The sequence below is a fragment of the Mytilus edulis genome, chromosome 1, assembly GCF_963676685.1.
Source record: "Mytilus edulis chromosome 1, xbMytEdul2.2, whole genome shotgun sequence".
In the NCBI taxonomy this organism is placed as follows: domain Eukaryota; kingdom Metazoa; phylum Mollusca; class Bivalvia; order Mytilida; family Mytilidae; genus Mytilus; species Mytilus edulis.
In genome coordinates, this window is record NC_092344.1 from 57,448,434 (window position 1) to 57,472,690 (window position 24,257).

The 24,257-nt window shown below is 35.0% G+C and overlaps 1 protein-coding gene and 1 long non-coding RNA gene across 2 annotated transcripts in view; both read left to right on the plus strand.

Annotated features, from left to right (window-relative positions):
* LOC139485827 (uncharacterized) overlaps positions 1-24,257 on the plus strand; it is a 971,519-nt gene that overhangs the window by 43,599 nt on the left and 903,663 nt on the right. The window lies entirely within an intron of this gene.
* LOC139485770 (tyrosinase-like protein 2) lies at positions 1,351-10,833 on the plus strand. The gene is made up of 3 exons (XM_071270413.1): positions 1,351-1,651; positions 2,209-2,321; positions 8,203-10,833. The coding sequence occupies exons 1-3, from the start codon at positions 1,355-1,357 to the stop codon at positions 9,056-9,058; spliced, it is 1,266 nt and encodes a 421-aa protein (XP_071126514.1). The 5' UTR covers positions 1,351-1,354; the 3' UTR covers positions 9,059-10,833.

A 24,257-nucleotide genomic window follows, 5' to 3' on the forward strand; every position in this document is an offset into this window, starting at 1 on the left:
ACATCATCTGTTAATTTGCTTTTGCTTATACCTCGCCAGGATTCGAACTCATGCTACTGAGATATCGTGACACCAAATCGCCTGCACTGTATCCGACGCGATAGACCACTCGACCATCTAGGCTTCCCTCAATAAAGCTTTCGGTGGCCGGATGTTACCTTTCCTCGTCAGTTTTTTTAATCTAGCGTCGTAATACAGTACATGATATAATGTACACAGCTATGTATCACTATAACTGCTGGTGATCCGATGGAAAAATCTGTTGTACAGTTGTCACTAGTTCAGACGCATATTAAATATATATAATGCGGAAGACATTCGTCAGATAAAACAAATGGGATAGTTGAAAATTCCGACAATTGTTTTAAATTAAGTTTCTCGCTAATCAGTTTGACATATAATGTTGAGAATTAATTGTTTGAACTGACTGGAGATAAAGAAGGTTAAAGATTATATATACATGTTATAGTTTAATATCATATGTTGATATGTCATCATAACTATTTCAGGCTTACTTCCCTGTCGTCAAATATATTCATGTTATTCTTACTTAAAATCAATTATAAATTTTTAAACACACATTTTCTGAACAAAAAAAATAGTATTGATAGATATTTAACAAAAATACGCAGCTCAAAGGCAAATTCAAAAAGAGAAAACAAACAAACGATGACAAAAAAAAATCGTTATCAACCACAACGAAACGGAACGAGTGAAAAACAACATTCCCATTCCTAATTTTGTACAGACATTTTCCGAAGAAAACTGATAGGTTAAATCTAGTAATATAGCCTGCTCAACCCCTTATCGAAATGATAATGCTAATGTTATAAACTGATCACGGTTATTAGTTCAAGTCAGTTAGTTCATCACGGTTTGTTTATATCGAAAGAAGGAGATGGGCTTTGATTGCCAACGAGTCAATTGAAGTTGATGTAAACGACAACCACTGAAAAACAAGCTTCTGAATTGGGCAGGCATATAAAGAATGTGGCGAAGTTAAATATGGTTTTCCTAGCTCTTTTAAAAATTCCAAAAAATCGGAAAGGAACAAAAGTTAGCTGTGAATATTAACATTTCTTTAAAAAAAAAGAAGAAAAAAACACTTTAATCAAATTAAGTTATTGAACATCTAAAAATTTCAATGAAAAAATATATATCTATATTGTGTGTGTGTGTGTGTGTGTGTGTGTGTGTGTGTGTGTGTGTGTGCTAAGGCAGTATTTTAAATTTTAGTACAGAAAGATACAATGTAAATGTTTTATCACGGAGTCAACAAATGATAGATTATCTGTGTTATATAAGGCCACCGTCTCGGTTTTTCCACTAGAAAGTTTCAACTTAGCAGTTCATTATGTTTCATGTTCTTCTTTTCTTTCTGTTTGGCCTTTTAAATCAGACAGTTTTAAAAGGCGAAGACATTCATTGTATAATGTTGAGTGAAATCAATTTTGCCGATTGTAATCAGGATTTGTCAAATGAGTATTTTTGTTCATTAACTGATGAACAACAGGATTGGGTGTATTCACTTTGGAAAGCTGCTCTTGAAGACCGGTCAACACCAATTCGAAAACGTCGTGAAATACGCACTCTGACTGAAGAGGAACGTGAAACTTTTTTCAGTGCTCTTAATAAATTGAAAAATGACACGGTATGTCTTCTTTAACATTAAGTAAAATACTTTTTACAAGAACGTTGATAATTTAGTTGTGAACTTTATTGTTTCTTTAAAAAAAAAAGAAAAAAAAAGGCGGGAATCATTTGAAGTTCTTGAACATCCCAAAAAAATAATTTGATAAACTGACGTGAACAAATAATTGTAACAAAATAAAAACCAAGTATTTATGACGGTATACTGTGGATTCATTAATGTTTGTTGGATATCAATTTTCGTGGATTTCTGTGGTACAGGTGAATCAAGAATTTAAATGTTGAAAGAAGTCAAATTTGCTTTAGGCTTGTATATAGACTTCGGCAAAACCACGAATTTGAATATCCATGAACATGTAAGTTTTCCATAATCCACGAAATTTTGTACCCACCAAAATAAATGAATCCACAGTATTTGTTTTATAATTTTGTTGATCTGCAATTTCTGTCCTTCATTAGGAAATACAGTTATTTAATTGGTTTTTTTTTATTTATAAAGTATTTATACATTGTTGTCTTTTATGTTTTTATGCAACTATTTTCTAATTATATTTTTAGACAGTTAAACCAAATAAATTTGACACCCTGGCGTTGATTCACAGTAATCGTACGTTATGTTCAGCCCATCGCGGTTCTAATTTCCTTGGATGGCACCGGGTCTACCTTTTGCTGTAAGTTCAAAATATATTTTTTTATTTTATTCATAAAGGTATGCAATGTTGTCGAAATTTGTATACATTGTTTTTAGAGACAATGTTGAATAATTCACTATCTGAACCCACTTACATAAAATCACTAGCTACTTATATTAGTGGAGTGACCAAGCCAACAATTTTTCAACTTTAATGGACCACCCTACCTGCAGGCTAAATTATAACTTTTTGGAAAGAGAAATGTTTATTCTTTAATTTTTGCCTGGTCGTAGAATTGAAATATGGTGCAATTTTTTTTAAAACAAGGTCAAAGGTTAGTGATTGAGTTTTTCACTATTGTTAATTTATTTCACAAGAGGTTATAAAAAGTCTCCCAAAATATCTGAATTGTTAACAAGAAATTCATAATGAAATAAACTGTGACACTTCATTTTCAACCTAATTTGAAAAAAATGAAACCACCAAATGCACATTTTAAAGGGAATTCAGCAACAAAATAGAAGATGGAACAACCGAATCTCCATTCATTTCTTTTTTTTTTTTTTACATCGCATGTACTTCTAAAGATATATTTTTGAATTTTACGGCATTTATAAAAAGAATCGAGGTCAATTTGGATTTTGCTTTAATGTAAATTTATTGCCAGTCACAAATATTTCACAAGACAATTTATTCAAATGAGTTTAATGAAGAACTAAAGTTTCAGCTTATATTCTAGCTCTATGGACTTTTTAGTTTTTTTGTGCCTTTGCCTTACAAAAGCATACATGGACCCCTTAGAAAGAGTGGTCGTATGGGGTATTTTAACAAACAAAGGGCCTGACAACTTTCATAAACCAGACATAAGTCATCGTTTTCATCGTCGTCTTCCAATACTACTCGGTGAGTTAAATAATTTCTATAACCATCAGACTCTTCACATGAACAAATATTGGTTTACGCGGAATTCTATTGGTTGCATTCACAGTTGTTATTGCAAGCTGTTTTCCCTTTTCTGTATACGTACATGTACAAACAAGGTCTTGAAGGAAATCAACTGACATAGGTCCCTCAAAGAAAACCGAGAGCAAACCGTGTTTACCCTCTTACCAACCAGAGTCTTTGGAAAGTATGATCACTAGTTTAGCAATATGAGAGTTTATTAAAATTTGCGTTTGAAGCTAAGCATTGCACGTGAGATGTGCTGCAAAAACGTGTTTGACTGGCATCCTTTGTGGCGGCAAAATCCATCCTTAGATTGTTTAGATCATCATGAAGATACCTGAACTTTCCCTTCGGATCATACAATGAGGCGATAAATGCACTTCCAATGTTAACGGCGATTCTTAATCTCCCGTTTGAAAACTTATCGGATTTGGCACAACTTTTAGGAATTTTTGTCCTTAATGCTTTTCAACTTTATACTCGTTTGTCATTCTAACTATTTTGATCTAACCGTCATTGGTGAGTCTTATGTAGACGAAACGCGCTTCTGGCATATCAAGTTAGAAACCTGGTGCCTTTGATAAATATTATCATAACTTGGAAGATTGAAAGAAGAGCAAATTTCCTCTTCAAGGAGATGAATTATATCACATTTACAACATTTCCACATGGTACCATCATCATGGAACTGAGCTGTAGGTATGGCACCAATAGGATATGTCAATATCGTGACTACAGCCTCATTCTTACGAACATTAGCAAGAACTAAATCACGACGAACTATTGTTACTGGGTTTATATCTGCCTTAACAAAGTCACCGGATTTACACTTTTGAGGTCTTGGTCGTATCATCGAAAGTATTAAGTGGAGACCTCGGCATATGACTGTAGAAGACATGGGTTTCAGACTCATTAGAGCAGCCTTCCACAAAATATTAAACCATCTGGTTGCCACGTTCAAGAGATTTAAGAAGAGAATCGTGAACATTTATTGAGGCTTTCATTTCTGTAGAAATACTAGTATTTATCAATGGCTATGGATGATCGATAACGTTAAATGGATCAGTCATATTTGAATGCATATACCCTATCAAATCAGAGACATTCTTCTTTTCTCGTGTCCTTACCGTTGGCTTGTTTCCTGCGTGTTCAATTTCTGCACGTTTGGCTAATCCCGATCTTGATCTCATTTCAGAACTAAAATGCGCAAGGATGTGTCTTGTAAGCATCCATCAAAGTACAGCGTTTGTTCCCTTGTCAGTCCTATGGTGCCTCTACAACCTTTAGAATCTTCAATAATAGTTTTCTCTGTTGCCATATCACTCCAGATACTCTTTAAGGCTCTATATTAATGTTATGATTGAAAACTCACTTGAAATAAAGACATAGTTTACCGTTTCAGACAGATTCAACATATCCAATATGTAGGCTGGTGTCCACCTAGCATAGTTCGTCCGATTAGTGATGAAAAAGCATCGCAACATTGCAGCTACCATTTTCAATTGTAAAAGCCACTACCCATTCTGTTCAGCCCTAATGTTCTGTAACAATATCTCAACTGCACGAAAAAACATATCCCAAAATGCGAAGGTTGGTGATAGTTAACAAGAGTGTATTCTGAATTCTTGAAAAAAAAAGACAACATATGTTCTTAAAAATTAGAAAAAAAATGTGCAATACCTTCAGAGTTTTTGGGTGTTTCAGCAAATGAACTGTGACATACATTTGGTTCAATATTAATTAACGATTTTCGTCTTAACACCAATTGAAGAATGTTTTTTTTTATTAAACAAAAGAGTCATGAGAGCTAGGCTCACATACCAAAGTTCATCCTCGAACACGTCTGGAATAGACAATTTAACATTTTGGCAACAGCATACAATTAATTATCAAATGTTTGCAGAGCATATTGTTGACCAGCACGTTTTGACATATCTAAATATTGTTTCATAGTTGTAAATACTATTTCCATGTGGAGGCTTGGCATCTATAACCGGAGCATAGGCTACAGACAAACAGCCTTTTGTAAGAACCGGTCCAAAATGGAACAATTTGTTCAGTGCTTTTTGCAAAACATGGAATCGAATCTAAGTTTTGTCTCGAAAGACGTCGCAGAAATACCAAAGACAGGACAGATATATCTCGGTTTTTGTTTAAACAAGACACAATCTTCCCATAATTATTAGAATAACGAGGAGGTCTATACCGTTCTGTTGGCTTGTCCAAAGGCAAACATGCCATAAGATTGGTTTTCGAATCATTCAACGTCAAAGATCTTTCTAGTCCCCGTTTAATCTTTATGGAACTCATGTGGGCGTTTGATGATTCGTTTTGATATCTGAAATACAACTCTAGCCATGGAGTAAAATGTATGTTAACCATCGATTGTTTCAGCATTTAAGTCAATATTTCTGCTCCCTCCTGTATAATACGACCACCTTTTCTAAATACAGCAATACCATTAGGTACGTAGGACATGTCTTGGATTATGTCTATTACCAAATTTGCTAAACTAGTCTGATGTATACGTACTTCAGAATAGGATGCACAAAAGCCATGAGAGCTTGAATTTTCAATAAAAATTTAAGAGCCAAACTCGTGGTGTATTTGTAATGTCAAAGCAAGATGAAATGGGGTTAACAGGATTATGTTTAAAGCAAGTATGCATTCTGTTATTGCAAGGACTTTTCGCAGTTTGTCGACAGGAAGTTTAGAAACATTTTACTACAATCTTTCAATGAGCATCAAAATAACGAGGAGGTCCATATCATATTCATTGAATTATAATGCAAAGATAAAAATCCTCATTAAAGTTAATTCATAAGAAATCCTGACTTGGAATGGCTTCGAAACTTTACAATAGGAAGATTAAAACATTTTAAATCGGAAAATCATGAAATTATCAATGTAGTCTAAATTTAAAAATGGTGTAACCACTCCGTTAAAATAATACAGAGTGTGCTTTCGCTAAACTGAGTGAAAATTGACAAAATTTAGAAGAAAAAATAAGGGATTCTAGTTTTACATTATGAACAAACAATTAATATTTGTACTAAATGCAAACTCATATGTCAAATGATCAAAAAAAAGTTACAAAATGCTAATTTTTTTCCCATCTTGAAATTTGAAAAAAAATCCAAATGTCTTTTTTCTTTCCATTTTATAAAAAACTGCACCGCATGAAATGTCTACGACCGGGCAAAAAAGTTAGCTTAAGGTATTGGCTTTGCAAAAATATCGTTTTTAGCCTGCAGGTATGCCGGTCCATTAAAGTCGTAAAATAAGCACCTTTTCTTGATCTGTCACTCCACTATATATGTATTTGATGAGGAAATTCAGTTTGAAAACATGTATGTTTCTATTTATTCAAATTAACTAATCATAGATACCAGGATTGAGATGAAGTATTTGTGCTCAAATCAAAAATGTTAAAAGGCCAAATAAATACGAAGTTGAAGAGCACTGAGAACCAAAACGTCCTAAAAGTTTTGCCAAATACATATACGGTTATCTATTCCTGAATTAGAAAAAAATTCAATAATTCAAAGTTTAGTAAACAGGTAATTTATAATTATGACCATATAATGATAATTCTTGTCAACACAGAAGTGCTGACTACTGGGCTGAAATGAACAGCGAAAAAAGTAACAAAATATATAAAATAGACAAAAGGGAAGGGGGTTTATGACTAAGTCCTATACTTTCATTTAACATTCAGCAGAAAACTGAAATTAGAATACGACAAGCTTGTTATAGGTGACTTAATTTTGAGAAATAATTCATTGTGCGTTAATAAGCGGTAATGTCGGCTGTTGTCTGCTCTATGGTCGGGTTGTTGTCGCTTTGACACATTCCCTATTTCCATTCTCAATTTTATTTGCATTGACATTCGATGTAGACATTTTCTATCAAACTTTTAAGGCTATTAGAGAAGAGATATCCAACCGTTTTTTTAATTTGTTTACCAGACTATCGAAGATATGTTCCATCAATTTATTTTATTCACGAATATTAAAGAAAACGGACGTGTAGTTAATGTGATTGAGAATTTAACCAGACGATAGTGATTGATGATCACAGATGCCTGTATGACGTCCACCAGAAAATTAAATGCATATTCACGAGAACATTTTAAAGTTGACCGACACGAGTTGGAGGTTTAACGTGTTTGTTCACATTTAAACCGGAAAACATGCCACCTTTCTCGGAAACATTATTCTTACTACGAGTTGACCAATGTTTGCTCTTGCTTATTAATGCTTAGCGGACAAGCATCAACTATCAATTTTAAATCTTTGGTCCGATCTGGCTTGGGTTTGACCCAAGAACTGTTAAGCCCAGAATGAAAAATAACCAATCTAGATGCTATCATAATCACAATAGTCCGGTATCAACACACTATTTCATGCTCTAAATTGTCCCGAGTTTACAACAAAAGTTGTGCATTAATTGAATAAGAGCAATCATATAATATCTACCATTTAACACAATTATCCAAATAACGGAAACCTTTAAATTAATGATAAAAGGACAACCACTGACGAGGTTCAAGTATATTTGATATAAACAATAAGGTATCATTCGGAAACCAATGAAACTATATATCAACCTTATACCAAACATGTTAATATTCACAACTATTGTTTAGGGCGGAGTCGGTGGATGGCGTTTTGGACTACCCGCCTTTACATATATTTTAGTCATACATACTCCATCACTTTTAATACCATATATGTACTTCTCTTACCTATCCTGTATTTGAAATCCGTGTCAGTCAGATAAACCACTGGTACTGGTATCATTAGTCGGTTTATGGATAATAGTTAAATCTTTCTGAATTCTATTTCTATAAAGAAAATAATCAAATAAACACACTAAAAACTTGTTACGTTATGAGAATAAATAGCCGCGTTGAGGATCTTAAGTCGCTTCACATCTCTTAATGTATTTCTTTTCAACACTTTCTTTTTCGCAGGTTTGAGACAGCAATTCGAGAACAAGATAACTCTGTAACATTACCTTATTGGGATTCTGTACTCGATAATCAAAATATTACTGGCTCAAGGGACACCGTTATTTTCACTGATAAATTTCTAGGAAATGGCGATGGAATTGTTGATTCTGGTCCTTTTAAACATTGGATAGATATAAATAATTGTCCATTACAACGTAAAGTAAGTCGAATTGACCATACCGAACTGCCATCCCCTGATATAATCAACATGATTGAAAACGATATCAAAGTACGCCATGTTGCAGATGTTATAGATCATTTGGGGAAAGCGGAACAATTACTAACAATAGAAGGTCAACATAACCTTCCTCACGAATGGGTCGGAGGGACGATGGACATTCTGAACAGTTCAGCTAGAGACCCGACATTCATTTTACACCATGCTTTTATAGACTACGTGTGGGAAAAATTTAGACAAAAGCAAGAGCGACTTGGAGAGGACCCGGAATATTATCCATCTTTGGGGAAAACCTCTGAAACTGACAAGTACAACTTGACAGCCTTCCACAATGCCACCAACGTAATGGCTTGTTTTCCTTGGATGATGAACAAGAGTGGGTATCTGAGTAACTATGTTGGAATCTTGTATGAATATGAAGATTCGCCAAAATGTCCAGACTGCGGCAATTCTAAATATATTACCTGCAATGAAAAACTTAACAGATGCATTGGTATTGTTCCGACGGAATCTGAGGAGGAAAATAGTTCACCTTGGATTATCATAGGAGGCGCAATCACCTTCGGAATAATCATTGTTTGTTTCTTATTGGCCATGTCAAAGAAAAGTCATTCCCGTAGTAGCTACTCAAAAATCTAATATGTTACGTCACATTGTTTTCTGAGTTTTTCTATAATTACATTAGATGTATGTTTCATACGAATACGTTATTCTGATTGGCTAATTGCACATCAGTGTTATTCCTTAAGCAATTGCATTACTCAATAAAACTTATCATTCATGATAACACGAGGTCCCACGATAAAGTGCACAGGTGAATTAAATTAAAAAAAAATTAAAAAATCGAGTTTTCATTATCCTAGCTAAAAAATGTAATTATAAGTATTGATGCTTCTTTTTGTAACTTCATAGGGTTGTAAAAGCGTTGACCGTGCGTACATTTTTAGAATGAAGCGCTTCCGCGCTTCATACAAAATATACTTCGGTCAACGCTTTTACACCCCAATGAAGTTACAAAAAGAAGCATTCAATTCTTAAGTAATAATCAGATAATTGATTTTATTTTGAGAACGAACTTTTCTCTTTTTATGCCATTATGTCTCTCTTAGTAAAATTGTTACTAAATCCTTTGTTCGTAACGAACGAAAAGAATATTTTGATGTAAAAGTTTTGTGTAAAAAAACTTAGAATTTTGCAATCATACACATTTAATTACTTTTAAAAGACCCAACGTCTTTCTGGAGTACCAAATTATAAGCCTGGTATTTGCAACTAGACATGGGTTATTACCTCTGTTGATGAACTAGCTACTCCCTAGTGTATCATCAGTCAGGTAGTTATAGTTCTATGTGTTGACATGAAATAGTTTAAACATATTTATTTATAGTGGATTGGGAAACAAGTTTTGCAACTTATATTAACCACTTTCCACTTTGCGGGTGCGAGTGCTGCCTTATAGCGGCATTAGCCTACTCTTTTTCGAAATCTACAAGGGTGTCTTTAACGTGCAAGAGATATGGCTCTATCTTAACACGGGTCAGACATGTATCGTCCCCTTCCGACGGACTATCATCTTTTTCTCAAGACCATACTCGTATGAAATAGAATTGATACGTTTAGTTTCTGTAAATTGACTGTTTCAATTACAAAATATCGAATGAATCGAACCACTGACAGTTGTATACCCAAGACATACATGTCTTTGGCACATTATCGTGGAACGGTTTGGTTGGTAATGCTCCTTTAAAAGAGGGTGGTAAAGGGTTATTTTCGTGCAACGTGATCGCCGTTTTTTATTTGACGTTCAACGGGTTTTTACCTTTTTATTTGACGTTCAGTCGTGCAAGACAGGCGCCTCGTTGAACGTGTTTTGCTTATTTAATTTTACGTGCATCGTGATTTTCAAATGCTTATTTTGCGTGCTCGGTATTTTTCAAATAAATTTCAAACACTGGGCAGGGATCGTCAAGAAGAAAAAAAATATTGAAATTTGTTTTTGTGATAAGGGACTCATAAGGCGGAAAGACCCATGATGTTGTTCCTTCATTTGCATTTTAAAAGTTCAGAAGATTGTTAAATACTTTTTTATATTCATTTATATCATAAATGCCTAATCATTGTTCTCTTATATGTTATATAATAAAGATAAATTCACGTAGAAGCTACACAAGAGTCTAATATGTCAAATTGTTTTTCTGAATTTTGTAAAAAGTAAAATCACAAAAATACTGAACTCAGAGGAAAATCCAATCGGACAGTCCATAATCACATGGCAAAATCAAATGACAAAACACATCAAAAACGAATGTACAAGAACTGTCATATTCCTGACTTGGTACAGGCATTTTCAAATGTAGAAAATGGTGGATTTAACCTGGTTTTATAGTGCTTAACCTCTCCCTTTCCGTTTTGTTATTTATAATGATGCGTGAACTAAACAGACATAATAAATAAAATAGTCAAAATACGGGTACAGCAGTCAGATCGTTAATTTGTTGAACGAACTTTTCTCTTTTTGTGGCATTGTAATGTCTCTAATAAAATTGTAACTAATTTTTTTTGTTCGTAACGAACGAAAATAATATTTTGCATATCATACACATCTAATTTATTTAAAAGACGAAACCTCCGTCTGTCGTACCAAATTAGAAGCCTAGCTAGTATTTGTAATTAGACATGACAACATCTGGGTTGTTGCCACTGCTGATATCTGTAAATTGACTGTTTACAAAATATCGAATTAATCGAACCACTGAAAGGTTTATACCCAAGGCATATATGTCTTTGGTACAACATTATAGAACGTTTTGGTTGGAAATGCTCCTTTAACTTATATTTGATTTGGCTTTACATTTGTATTGAGTAGAGCACCACTGATGAGTCTTATATAGATTAAACGCTCCTCTGATATACCAAATTATAAGCCTGATACCATCGATTAGTTTTATACCTGCTTTAGGTGACAATAAAACATCACGAGTCAATGTCTATACGGCACAATACTAGAGAAGATACTTAAAACAAAGAGAAATCAAGTCACATGAAAATGAAGAAAAAAAACAGTAATCAAAGATACCAGGCTTTAAATAACAATTTTGTAAGTCAGACGCACGTTTCATCAACGTTTCATCAACAAAATATATGTCAGTGACTGTCGAATAAAAGAGTTAAAAAGCCAAGTTAAGTACGAAGGTAAAATCATTTAGGGCCCAAAAGGACTTATAAGGGACTCGAGAACAATGTTATAAAAGCCAAAATCAAGAAAAAGAAAATCCTTAGTATTTTAGTAAAATCCATCGCCGCAGGGGTTGGAAAAACACACCAAAAATACCATGCTTATAATAATATTTTGAAATGCAGATGTGCGTTTATTTACAATAGGTGCACTAGTGACACTTGAACAAAAAGAGTTTTAAAGGTCAAATCAAGTACGGAGTTGAACCTCATAAAGGACATTAAAAAAAATCATTTAGTTTTTCTAACCACCCCTTAAACGAACCCTGCAATTATTTTTGCTAAACTTTTCATAAAATTACACAAAAGGTGTAAGTGGTACCATCAACATGGCTGTTTCAAACAGAAAATAAAAAATAGCATAGAGGGGAAAAATACCCTAATTTTTTTTACTGGGTTACAGTACTAGTATAGTGATTAAATCAGTGGTTCAATCTTGATAATAGGTATCCAAGGTACCATGCTTATAATTTAATACGCCAAACGAGCGCTTCGTATAAACAAGATTCACCAATGATGCTCAGATCAAAATGGTTAGAAAGCAAAGCAAGTATAATGTTGAAGAGCAGTGAGGACCCAAAATTCCAAAAAGTTCTGCCAAATACGACAATGGTAATCTATGCCTGGGATAAGTAAATCCATAGTAAACTATTATAGTAAGCTTTCTCAAAAATATATGGTTGTCAGTTTAATTGATATTCAAAAGTTATGTCCCCAATCATTTCTAATTAAGATTATTATAGAAACATTCACGTGTAGCGAGCACGGAAATCGTATATACGTCTATCCATTTCAAAGTACTCAAAAATATGTTTTGGTCGTTAAAAAACAAATAACAAACCATGAATTAAAAGTATATCCGAAGATGCAAAAATACACAATGCGACACAAAAACCTAAGAACTACTGTAGCCGGGGCGAAGCCAGCCATTTTTAAAAGAAGGTTCCAACCTAGGAGAAATGAATTTTTGAATATATGTCCCCATTCAATTGCATGAATAGTAAAACAGGGGGGCCGACATCCGGATCCCCCACTTATGTAGTGCCTATAATATTTGGTGAAATAGGCGAATTCGGTCTGCACGTGATCGTTTGTCACTGGACGTTAGATAAACAACCAGCAGTCAAATTGACGTTTTATGTTCATATTCTTGATAATAAAACTGTACATAAAGGTAACAGTAGTATACCGCTGTTCGAAAGTCATAAATCGATTAAGAAAAAAAAAATTCCGGGTTGCAAACTAAAACTGTGGGAAACACATCAAATATACCGTAAGAGGAATACAACGAAACAACAGAAGACAAAAGTGCAACAAAAAAAAAACGACAATGCAACACACACAGAAACGAACTATAATTTCCATTTTCCTGACTTGGAAGAAAATATGGTGGGTTGAGCCTGGTTTTGTGGTTAGCCAAACCTCCCGCTTTTATGGCAATGTTAAAATATAATACTAAAAATGACAACATTACATGACAGGACTACAATACAAATAAATGGAAGAACACTAATATACAGGACAGAGAAATACATTAATAAACAATACAATTGCTGTACGACATGCTGATAGTTATTAAAGGTAACGCTCAAGTCAAAATAGTAAAGAAAACCACTTTCCCTGGTTAGAAGGAGGGTTGGGGTCTAGCAAACATGTTTAACCCCGCCATATTCTCTATGTATGTGCCTGTTCCAAGTCAGGAGCCTGTGATTCAGTGATTGTCGTTTGTTTATGTGTTACATATTTGTTTTTCGTTCATTTTATTTTTGTACATAAATTAGGCCGTCAGTTTTCTAGTTTGGATTGTTCTATAGCTGATTATGCGGTATGGGCTTTGCTGATTGTTAAAGGCCGTACGGTAACATATAGTTGTTAATTTATGTGTCATTTTTGTCTCTTGTGGAGAGTTGTCTCATTGGCAATAATTCCACATTTTTTTTACAAACAAAGTTGAAGAGCATTGATGACCCAAAATTCCCAAAAATTGTGCCAATTACGGCTTAGGTTATCTGCCTGTATCCTTAGTATTTCGAATAATTCATACTTTTGCAAAGCCTAAGATACTAATGCAGTCACTATGGAAACGTAATTTTGGATAGGACAAACGATTACCTGAAGATGTAACTACGCAATGGACTACTTTATCTACAGATCTTAAAGGTACAAAATCACTTGAACTTTCCAAACAAGCTTATGGAGCATGCGCCTACATCATACATTGAAAACATTCGAAATAAGTTATGGCTAAAAACAGAGTTGCACCTCTTAAAGTTATTACTTTGCCGCGATTGGAGTTGATGGGCGCCGTAGTTGGAGAAAAATGTGTCGAATATTTTAGGAATTACAGAAATTACATTTTGGTGTGATAGCCAAATCGTTCTGAATAGGTTGCATGTGTTTTCGTCGAAAATACAAAAAAACATGTATAGATAATAGAATTACAGAAATCCGACAACTTGTGGAAAATAAAACTTGGAGGTATTGTCCAACTGACTGTAACCCCGCCGACTATCTTATGCGCAGCGCGTCTTCACCTAAGTTTTTGAATAATCCTACTTGGTTCAACGGACTGAAATGTCTTGCAAATGAAGAACAATGGCCGCATTGGGATCGAAATTCCGTTGCTATGACTACAATTACAGACAATGAAAGTACAGAAATAAACCGGCAAATTCAACAAAATGATGACAGATTCACAGTTGTAAAGGAAGTCATCAATATAGATATGTTCAGCAGTTATCCGAAACTGATTCGTATAATGTCTTACGTATTGCGCTCTATATCGAATTGCAGAACACTTTCTGAAAACAGGAAATACCAACAGTTAGAAGTAGAAATTCTTCACTCGTGTTGATACGGAATGTGCAGCAAACTATATTCATGAATGAAATCCGCAATATTGTTTCAAAGGATACTAATTGAATACCTATTGTGCGTCAGTTACGGTTATATATCGACGAAAAGGGACAACTACGTTCTGGTGGAAGACTTGACAATGCGCTCGTTAGCGAAACAGTGAAATATCCTTAGTTTCTTCCGACAAAACACCCGTTGACAACATTGATTATTTTGGAAGCACACAATCTACTGACCACAGTGGAGTAAATGGAACAATAACGTTAATTCAACAGACATTTTGGATACCGAAAATCCGACAAAGAGTGAAAACCGCATTACGGAATCGTATTCCATGTAGGAAGATAATTAGTCGATAGTATGTTGCGCCTGACCCACCATCGATACCAAAGGATCGTCTTGGAGAAGACCCGCCATTCAGCGTCACGGGAGTGGATTTCACATGAGCGTTACATGTACGACAAAATGGTAACAAGGAAACAAAAGCGTACATATGTCTTTTTACGTGCGCCTCAACCAGAGCTGCAGGTTCACATTGAGTTAGTCCAGGATTTAACGACACATTCATTTTTATTAGCTTTTCGCAGATTTGTTAGCTGTCGATCTGTACCAAAAATTATGATATCTGACAATGCTTCTACGTATAAATCTGCAGCGACAAAGATTTCTAAAATATTCAAATCAGAAACTGTGCATGCAAAACTTAGACAATTTGGAACAGTGTGGAAGTTTATACCCAGCAGGGCTCCTTGGTACGGAGGATGGTGGGAACAAATAATTAGATTCACAAAAACTTCGCTCAAGAAAACATTAGGACGTGCCTGTATCGACTTAGATATGCTACACACCGTTGTTACATAAACCGAGTGCACACTGAATGACAGACCGTTAACATACATCTCTACTGATGAAAAGGATCCATAATCTTTAACTCCGTCTCATCTTTTGTATGGCAAAAGATTAAACACACTTCCGTATCCTTCAAATGGCCACAGCGAATTCAAAGACACTAGAAAAACACTAACTTGCGCTCATGCGCTAAAACGTAACAAACAACAACAAGAATTACTACAACACTTTCGGACGAGATGGAAGAAAGAGTACCTAACATCACTACGGGAATTCCACAGAGCCAGTGGAAATAATCTACAAAGAATAAAGACCGGGGACATAGTACAGATTCATGATGACTCGCCTATAACTGAACATTGGTATCATCGAGGACCTTGTGCGTGGTGGAGACGGTTTGGCGATATCAGCACAAAATTTGGTCTTACCAATAGACCAATCGTCAAATTGTACCCACTAGAGATAAATTCTAATGACAGTGATGAATCGCAAATACTTAGGAGTGTTCGTTTACAAAACTGCAATCAGAGACTGTATTAATTATAATTGAGAACAATTTTCAATCGCAACTTGATTCAGAGATAGTTTTATATGTGATTCATAGATTTAAACTTTCAAATATTTCATTTCTTCTCATTTATAGATAATTTTCTTAATTTAGATAAATTGCTCATTGAGACTTTAATTGCACAAACTTGCGGCCCGAGTATGTCGAGGATAAATAGAGACAATCACAGTACGCGGGAATCATACACGTACCTATACGCGTTAGCGCTCTCTATATATAACGTCATGGTTGCAATGTGTTTACGTCATTGTATTCCAGCATTAAATCATTCATTTGTATCAGTAGGAAAGCAAATCCTTGGAAACGTCCATTGTCGTCGAGCTCTATCAGCAACAATCGCAAGGGGAATTAAATAGGTGGCGCAACAGTCGTCCGTAACGTCGAAAAGTCCGCCAAATCAATCGGCTAGAAGTTTGACGTTTAAAGTATTTTTTCAACTTGTCATGCTTTAATTATAATTGAATTTTAAAATATGTAGGTTTTTCGACCAATATAGTTTAAATACTACAAACATTATCATAGCTAGATTATACAATTAATTATATAATCCACAGACTAACACAATTTTATTTTAATAGTATTGTAATTTTCATAATTATTAAATACATCGAAAATCATTATTGCAAGCCTAATCTAAAACTATATCCTATTTTTATGGAAATTGTAAAAAACTTACGTGTTCTTTTTTATTCTATGGTTAGTCAGCACTTCGGTTTTGACATGAATATCATTTTTTTTAATATAAATCTTTCACTGTCACGGGACTAAGTATGCCAAGCGGATCAAAGATTTTAGACGACTGTCGTAATATTTCTCTTTTTGTTACATCTACCATGGTTGAATCTATATCTACTTCTGCAAATAAAAGTTTGTCGTCCGCTACATTCCAGCGCATTCCAGGTATGTTGACCTCGTTACTGGAATCTAGTATGTTTTCTGTGTCAGCAAGTACACGTAGTCTGTTAGAATTAGAATTCCATGATCTGAGATTAAAGCCTCCTTTCTGTAATAAACATATGGAATCACGGTAAAATTGCATTAAGTCGTCTTCATCAGTAAAACTAGTTAAAACATTGTCTATACGTACAAGTCTTGTGTAATTCTTGAAGCTGTTGGACTAGGATTCTCTTCAAAGTGTTTTAATAAAGTTGCATTCCGTATAAATTGTGAGCATGTAGCTCCGACTAGTAAGGCTGACTTGAAACGATAAACTGTAAACGGACTGGTTGAATCTATTGGGTCACTTAACCAAAAGAAGCGTGTTACATCATGGTCATATTTATGAGGTCCAACTTGCAGAAATGCCTTTTCGATATCTGTTGTCACTGCAAACTTCTGAGTACGAAATCTGGTAAGTAGCTCTGTTATGTCATTTGAAATTGGCGGATATGAATGAAGACAGTCATTCAAACTCGGACGTTTTGCGTTCTCTTTACAACTGCAATCATACACAATTCTAATCGGAGTAGTTGTAGAGTCTTTTTTAACGGGATGATGTGGTATGTAGTTTATGCGCTGTGGCTCGTCCTCCTTCTCTTCTACCTTTTCGATGAAACCACGTTTTTCTTGCTCTTTAATTATTTCGCCATATATTTTAAATAAGTTTGGTTCCTGGCTTAAGCGGTTAACGACTCTGTGGGTCCTTGCTCTTGCAATCATCTCGTTTGTCGGTAATTCAGGACATTCTTCAATCCATGGAAGTTTTTTGCAACGTACTTTCCTTCCTCATACATGTCATATGTTATCGATGTTGATGAAAATTCTTTGATGTTCTGTTTCTCCGTGTTAAGTTTGTCGTTTTCTTGTATACCAAGGGTCTCCAATTTCCAAATTTCTCAATATCATAGTCCTCTTTTGTGTGACTAGATAATATGTGCATCATATGTGAATTGCGTTGTCCTCTTGTACATGTAAGTGGTCCAGATAACAAATGTCTTACTTTTTAGTTCATCGCTGTCGGTCCCTCGCCTCAAATGATATCATCCTTGATTACATCCCAGTAGTGGTCTGCTCCATTGAGTAAAGAAATTTCAAGCTATTATCCTCTGATAACGGGTGGGCTCGCTAAAAATAGTCCTTTCAAATAATGTAGTTGCTGCGAAATGAACCTGCGATTATTCTGGATCGGCGTTGCTATTGCAGGTACAATTAATACCTGTAAAGGTATTTTCTCTCCTGATTCTGCTTCTAAATACACTGTGGCTTTATTCATGTGACTAAAATTCTTGTCCGAATTTCCGAAGGCGGAGATATTGAGGGTTTCCTTTCCGTGTGGCTTGACGTTCAACTTGTCGGCTATTTCATGCGTCATAAATGATCGTTGCGCTCCTTCGTCGAAAAGGATGTGAGCGTCAGCGCACTGATTCTGTGACTATATTGAAGCGATTGCCGTTTTCAAGAAGACGGTAGAATTTTCCTGTTTAGCAGATGTATGCATGATTGGCGTGCCATGCATTTTCTGTATTACTTGTAATATTCTGACTCTGTGATTTTTGAAGTGAAGATTCATTGCATAAACTTGTGTGGTGCTTACGTTTACATGTACGGCATGTGTTTTTCGACCTACATTCTGATATTTTATGGTTACCTAAAACATTGAAACATAGGTTTCTCTTCTTTACAATCTCCATTCTTGATTTGCTGTCGGTGAACTTTTTACATTCTGCAGGGAAATGTTGATCAATGCAATAAATGCACATTTTACTTGGAGAATAGTTTTTAGATTTTGATTTATTTTCGTAATTTCCATTTTTCTTACCAATTCCGGCATAGAAACTTGCGGTAGGTATATCACAAGCCTTATTTCCATTAGTGTTGTCTTCTTGAAAATATATTTTCCGTTGTATTGCCTTTCTTAGATTTCCAAGGGTCCAGTCGTCGTTTCCGTTTTCTCTTGTTATATTACTTTTTACGGTAATAGGGAGCTAACCAAGCATAGCTGGGATTAACAGGGAACCATACGTATCTTGGTACTGTCCTAAAGATTTTAATCCACAGATATAAACCTCTGACTTATCTGAAAAATTACGTATACTATCTAATCTGTATGAGGGTGCTGGCAAATCTAAAAGAGCTTTCATATAAGCGTTCACAATTTTGTATGTTTTCCCAAAGCGATTTACTAATAACTCTACGGCTTTGTGATAATATGCGTTGGACAAGTTTAAACCATTTATAACATTCATAGCGTCTGCATCAAGAAGTGACTGTAGGTACGTAAATTTCTGGACATCAGTAAGTGTATGATTGCTGTGACTGGTGTTTTCAAACGACTCCCAAAAGTATTGCCACTCGAGAATATCCCCAGAAAAAGTAGGTAGGGTTAGCTTCGACAAGCGGTAATTTTGACTAGACAGGGAACTAGTTTGTGACGAAAATCTTTGGATGAATTCTGTGGGGTTTCGTAATTGACTTCATGCATGTTCATGACGGGCGTGTATTTGGGATACTTTCGTGAGATAATTCTGTACATGTACGTGTAACTGTTTGTGCTAATTTCTTATAACGGCGTAAATGCGTTTCAAGATCTAAATATCTAAATTATACTCATCTGCATCTGTGATTTCAACTTTTATATCTTCATCCGATGTATTTTCCAAAATCTGTTCATCCAGTTTAAGAATAACACTTTGTTTTTTTCACTATAGCGTCAATAATTGGACCTGCAATTAATGTCAATATCCATCTTCGAATCAGTGTTCAGCTCATCTAGTTTCTTGGAGAATTTCGTGACAGCGGCTCTATTTCCAGCTCGAATAAACTTGATTCTCGACGAATCCATCTTTTATCCTGGTCTCGGTACCAATCTCGTGCTCGTATAACTGTAGTTTGCGTTGTGTTATGAAGTGAGAAAAAGACGTCTATACAAATGAATGATTTAATGCTGGAATACAATGACGTTAACACATAGCAACTGTAACGTGTAACCGGGCGGGGACGTTAGGTATTTTGATCCTAGGGTTCGTACCAGTTTCCTGGGATTTGAAAAGCAATTCAAAAGTTCGAAAGTCAATAAAAAGTTTAAACTATCACATATGAAACAAATACTATACTACATAAAACGAATTTCAACACCTATCAACCTAACCCGAACCTGTTAAATTAAGAACAGATTACTGTTTAAAACCCTTTCAGGCCGATACTAATTAAACCAACTGTTGGAACCTATAGTCTGAAACCTAAATGTATGGAACTGGTTTGAAACATAAATGTATGAAACTGCTGAAACCTTAATGTATGGAACGGGTCTGAAACCTAAATGTATGAAACTGGTCTGGACGGTTTGGAACTATTGTCTGAAACCTAAATGTTTGGAACTGGTCTAAAACCTAAATGTTTGGAACTGGTCTGAAACCTAAACGTTCGGAACTGGTCTGAAACCCAAATGTATGGAACGGGTCTGAAACCGAAATGTTCGGAACTGGTCTGAAACCTAAATGTATGGAATGGGTCTGAAACCTAAATGTATATAACGGGGCTAACCCTTCATGTATCAAACAGGCTGAAACCTAAATGTATAAAACGGGGCTGAAACCTAAATGTATCAAACGGTCTGAAACCTAAATGTATCAAACGGACTGAAACCTAAATGTATAAAACGGGGCTGAACCGAATGTTTCAAACGGGCTGAAACCTAACAAAACGAATGTATAGAAACTATTCCAATAAAATTAACAGTACCAATTTTCTTGCACCAGATGCGCATTTCGACAATACATGTCTCTTCAGTGATGCTCGTGGCCAAAATATTTGAAATCCAAAGCTAATATAAAAGATGAAGAGCTATAATCCAAAAGGTCCAAAAAGTATAGCCAAATCCGTGAAAGGAATCAGAGCTTTGCATGAGGGAGATACATTCCTTAATTTATAATAATTTCTATCATTTTGTAACAGTAAATTTCAATAACACAAAAAATCCGTATTTTCATGCCAGTACCGAAGTACTGGCTACTGGGGTGGTGATACCCTCGGGGACTAATAGTCCACCAGCAGAGGCATCGACCCAGTGGTAGTAATAATATTAACGGTACCAATTTTCTTGCACCAGATGCGCATTTCGACAATACATGTCTCTTCAGTGATGCTCGTGGCCAAAATATTTGAAATCCAAAGCTATATAAATATAAAAGATGAAGAGCTATAATCCAAAAGGTCCAAAAAGTATAGCCAAATCCGTGAAAAGAATCAGCGCTTTGTATGAGGGAGATACATTCCTTAATTTATAATAATTTCTATCATTTTGTAACAGTAAATTTCAATAACACAAAAAATCCGTATTTTCATGCCAGTACCGAAGTACTGGCTACTGGGGTGGTGATACTCTCGGGGACTAATCACTGTTGTAAACTTTCGACGTATGCAAATTTATTGAAATATATTTATAAAAATGTTGGAACAGGGTAGCACTAGGGTATGGTTTAACAGCAAACACTCACTGCAATAGTGAGAGATGTGGAACGCAAAACCTTAGCACCAACCCTGTTAAAACAACTTCTATGGAACCAAAACTATCTATATCTCCTCAGCAGGTTTCAAACACTCCACTTTGTTGGACTAATCCTGCTACTCGTCTTTATTAACGGTCCAACCTTTTAATTATATTCTTCTTCTTCTTTCAATGTCTCCGATACGAATGACAACTTACACAACAAATGGAAGTTTTTAACGACCTCGACTGGCTATCTACAGCCCTTGCACGGTCAGTCAACTTACACTGAATAGCTACCCACTTTTTATACTTAGAACGCGGACCTCGAAGAGAGCACCCTAGCAACAACTGTACAGGTAAAGTGTCTGATAGCAACCAAGGATAAAGGGGTGATTTTAGATACAGTTTTCAACGATAATAAGATTAAATGGGAAACTCATAGAGATATCGGAAAATATATAACTGTAGAAATATTATAATATTCTTTAGGACTTAAACTGTAAATTCGTTACACAACCATGACGTTACATATAGAGAGCGCTAAGACACCCCGCTGCATTAATTATATTATTGCGCCTGTTCAATGTCAGAAACCGCTAACCTTTGCTAGTCATATGTGTGTGGTTTATTTTTATGTTTTGGTTCATTATTTTATTTCGTAGTTAAGTGTGGCGTACATTTCGCTTATTTAATCTAGTATACATTATTGTTTAGGGGCTAGCTAAAGTTTGACTCCGGTTGTGAGATTTCTCGCAGCATTGAAGAATTATTGGTAGCCTTGGTTGTTTTATGTTCTTTGGTCGGGTTATTGTCATTTTGACACATTCCCCGTTTCCATTCTCAATTCTACATGTAACCCGAATAATTCAGTCCCTCCCCGTAATCGATCTCTCAGTAAGCAGAATATAACGACTGAATTATTCGGGTTATTCTACATGCACAGCTGATTGATAAAATTAATATTCATAGACTGAATTAATTTGGCGTAAGTGATTGCAGAATTCTGGCGCCAATCATACTTTGGTTAATTACGCAATTAACAAAATTTCATAGACTTGTTTTGTTTGGAATGAAAAAATGAATCAATCGAAAAAAAAAGAGAAAATAAATCATACATCTTATTAACTTTAAGTTTTATCAACTATTCTAAAGATCAAATGCCACGAAAGAGGGACTGTACTAGAGTATAGACAGAACTGTTGTAGGTCAGAACTGACATTATCTGTTCTAGAAAAGATCTTTCCGGCACTGTTCAAGCACAGGCACTTTTCTCATCACTTTGCGTTCGTCGTCCGTCGTCGTCGTCGTCGTTAACTTTAACAAAAATCTTCTCCTCTGAAACTACTGGGCCACAATCATCATTGGGGTAACTAGTTTACAAATGTGTCCGGTGACCCGGCCAACTAACCAAGACGGCCGCTATGGCTAAAAATAGAAAATAGGGGTAAAATGGAGATTTTGGCTTACATCTCTGACACCAAAGCATTTAAAGCAAATCTGACATAGTAAAAATTGTTTATCAGGTCAAGATCTATCTGCTCTGAAATTTTCAGATGAATCAATGAACCCGTTGTTGGGTTGCTGCCCCTAAATTGGTAATTTTAAGGAAATTTTGTCGTTTTTGGTTATTATCTTGAATATTATTATAGATAGAGGAAACTGTGAAAAGCAATTATGTTCAGCAAAGTAAGATCTACAAATAAGTCAACATGAGCAAAATGGTCAATTGACCCTTTAAGGAGTTATTGCCCTTTATAGTCAATTTTTAACAATTTTTGGTAAATTTTTGTAATCTTTTACAAAAATCTTCTCTGATGAAACTACTAAGACAAAATGTAACCAAACTTGTCCACAATCATCATAAGAGTATCTAGTTTTAAAAATGTGTCCAATGACCCTACCCGCGAACCGAGATGGCAGATGGCTCAAAATAGTAAATAGGGTAAAATGCAGTTTTTGGTTTATATCTCTGAAACTGAAGCATTTAGAGCAAATCGGACTGGTGGCAAAAGTATTCATAAGATTTATATGTATCTGCCTGAATTTTTCAGAAAAATCCGAAACCAGTTGTTGGGTTGCTGCCCCTGAGTTCCATTTGCATCAGTAAATACAGGTGAGCGACACAGGCTCTTTAGAGCCTCTAGTTTAGTTTGATGTTTCCAATCGGGCGTAGGTAGAAAAAATAATTACGACTAACATACTTGGTTAAGACTGCTACGGATGATTCCGACAACAAAAACAGGCGTGTTATACACCATTGTGTCGGAAAAAAATCTATATTTACGGAATAACAAGTTTTAGTGGGGTTGACAACCGAGAAATCGGCATATAACGTAATTTCGCAACGGGGTGACATTTTTCAATTAAAATATCAGAAAATAAGATACATAATTTGATACATGAAGACAATTAAAAATGAAATCCAACAAAGTTACGGTACATTAAATTATTTTTTGTATTCAACCTGCCGTTTTGAAACATCAAAAATGTAGTTGGAATAATAACTGAAAAGAGACTTGTGAAATTATCATGATTTTGATTCTAAATATAGCCATATGAGTGGTGGAAATGGTGACTCGAGAGTGTTATCACGTACCAATATTTCGTCATTGATTCAGTTAGTACTTTCGAAATACAGGGGAAAGTCTCTACTCTGAAAGTAAAATTTAATTAGATTGCTGACAGTACAGCGACTTGTTTGCTGTTGACATTTTTGCGTTCTATGTACTCTTTGAATAAAACTGTTCACTGATGCGATTTATAAAAAGATTATGTTAAAGATTATATTTAAATCAATGTCGTTGTAAATAGATATCTGAGTAAAAGAAATACTTTTAATGAGTGGTGGTTTTTAGTTTGTATAGACATTCTTTATAAAGAAAGTCAAATCAATTATAAGTAAA

Coding starts and splice junctions, on each gene's coding strand:
- LOC139485770 (XM_071270413.1), top strand. CDS start 1,355: ATGTTTCATGTTCTTCTTTTCTTTCTGTTTGGCCTTTTAAATCAGACA. Junction 1,652..2,208: donor ATAAATTGAAAAATGACACG/GTATGTCTTCTT, acceptor TTATATTTTTAG/ACAGTTAAACCAAATAAATT. Junction 2,322..8,202: donor CACCGGGTCTACCTTTTGCT/GTAAGTTCAAAA, acceptor TCTTTTTCGCAG/GTTTGAGACAGCAATTCGAG.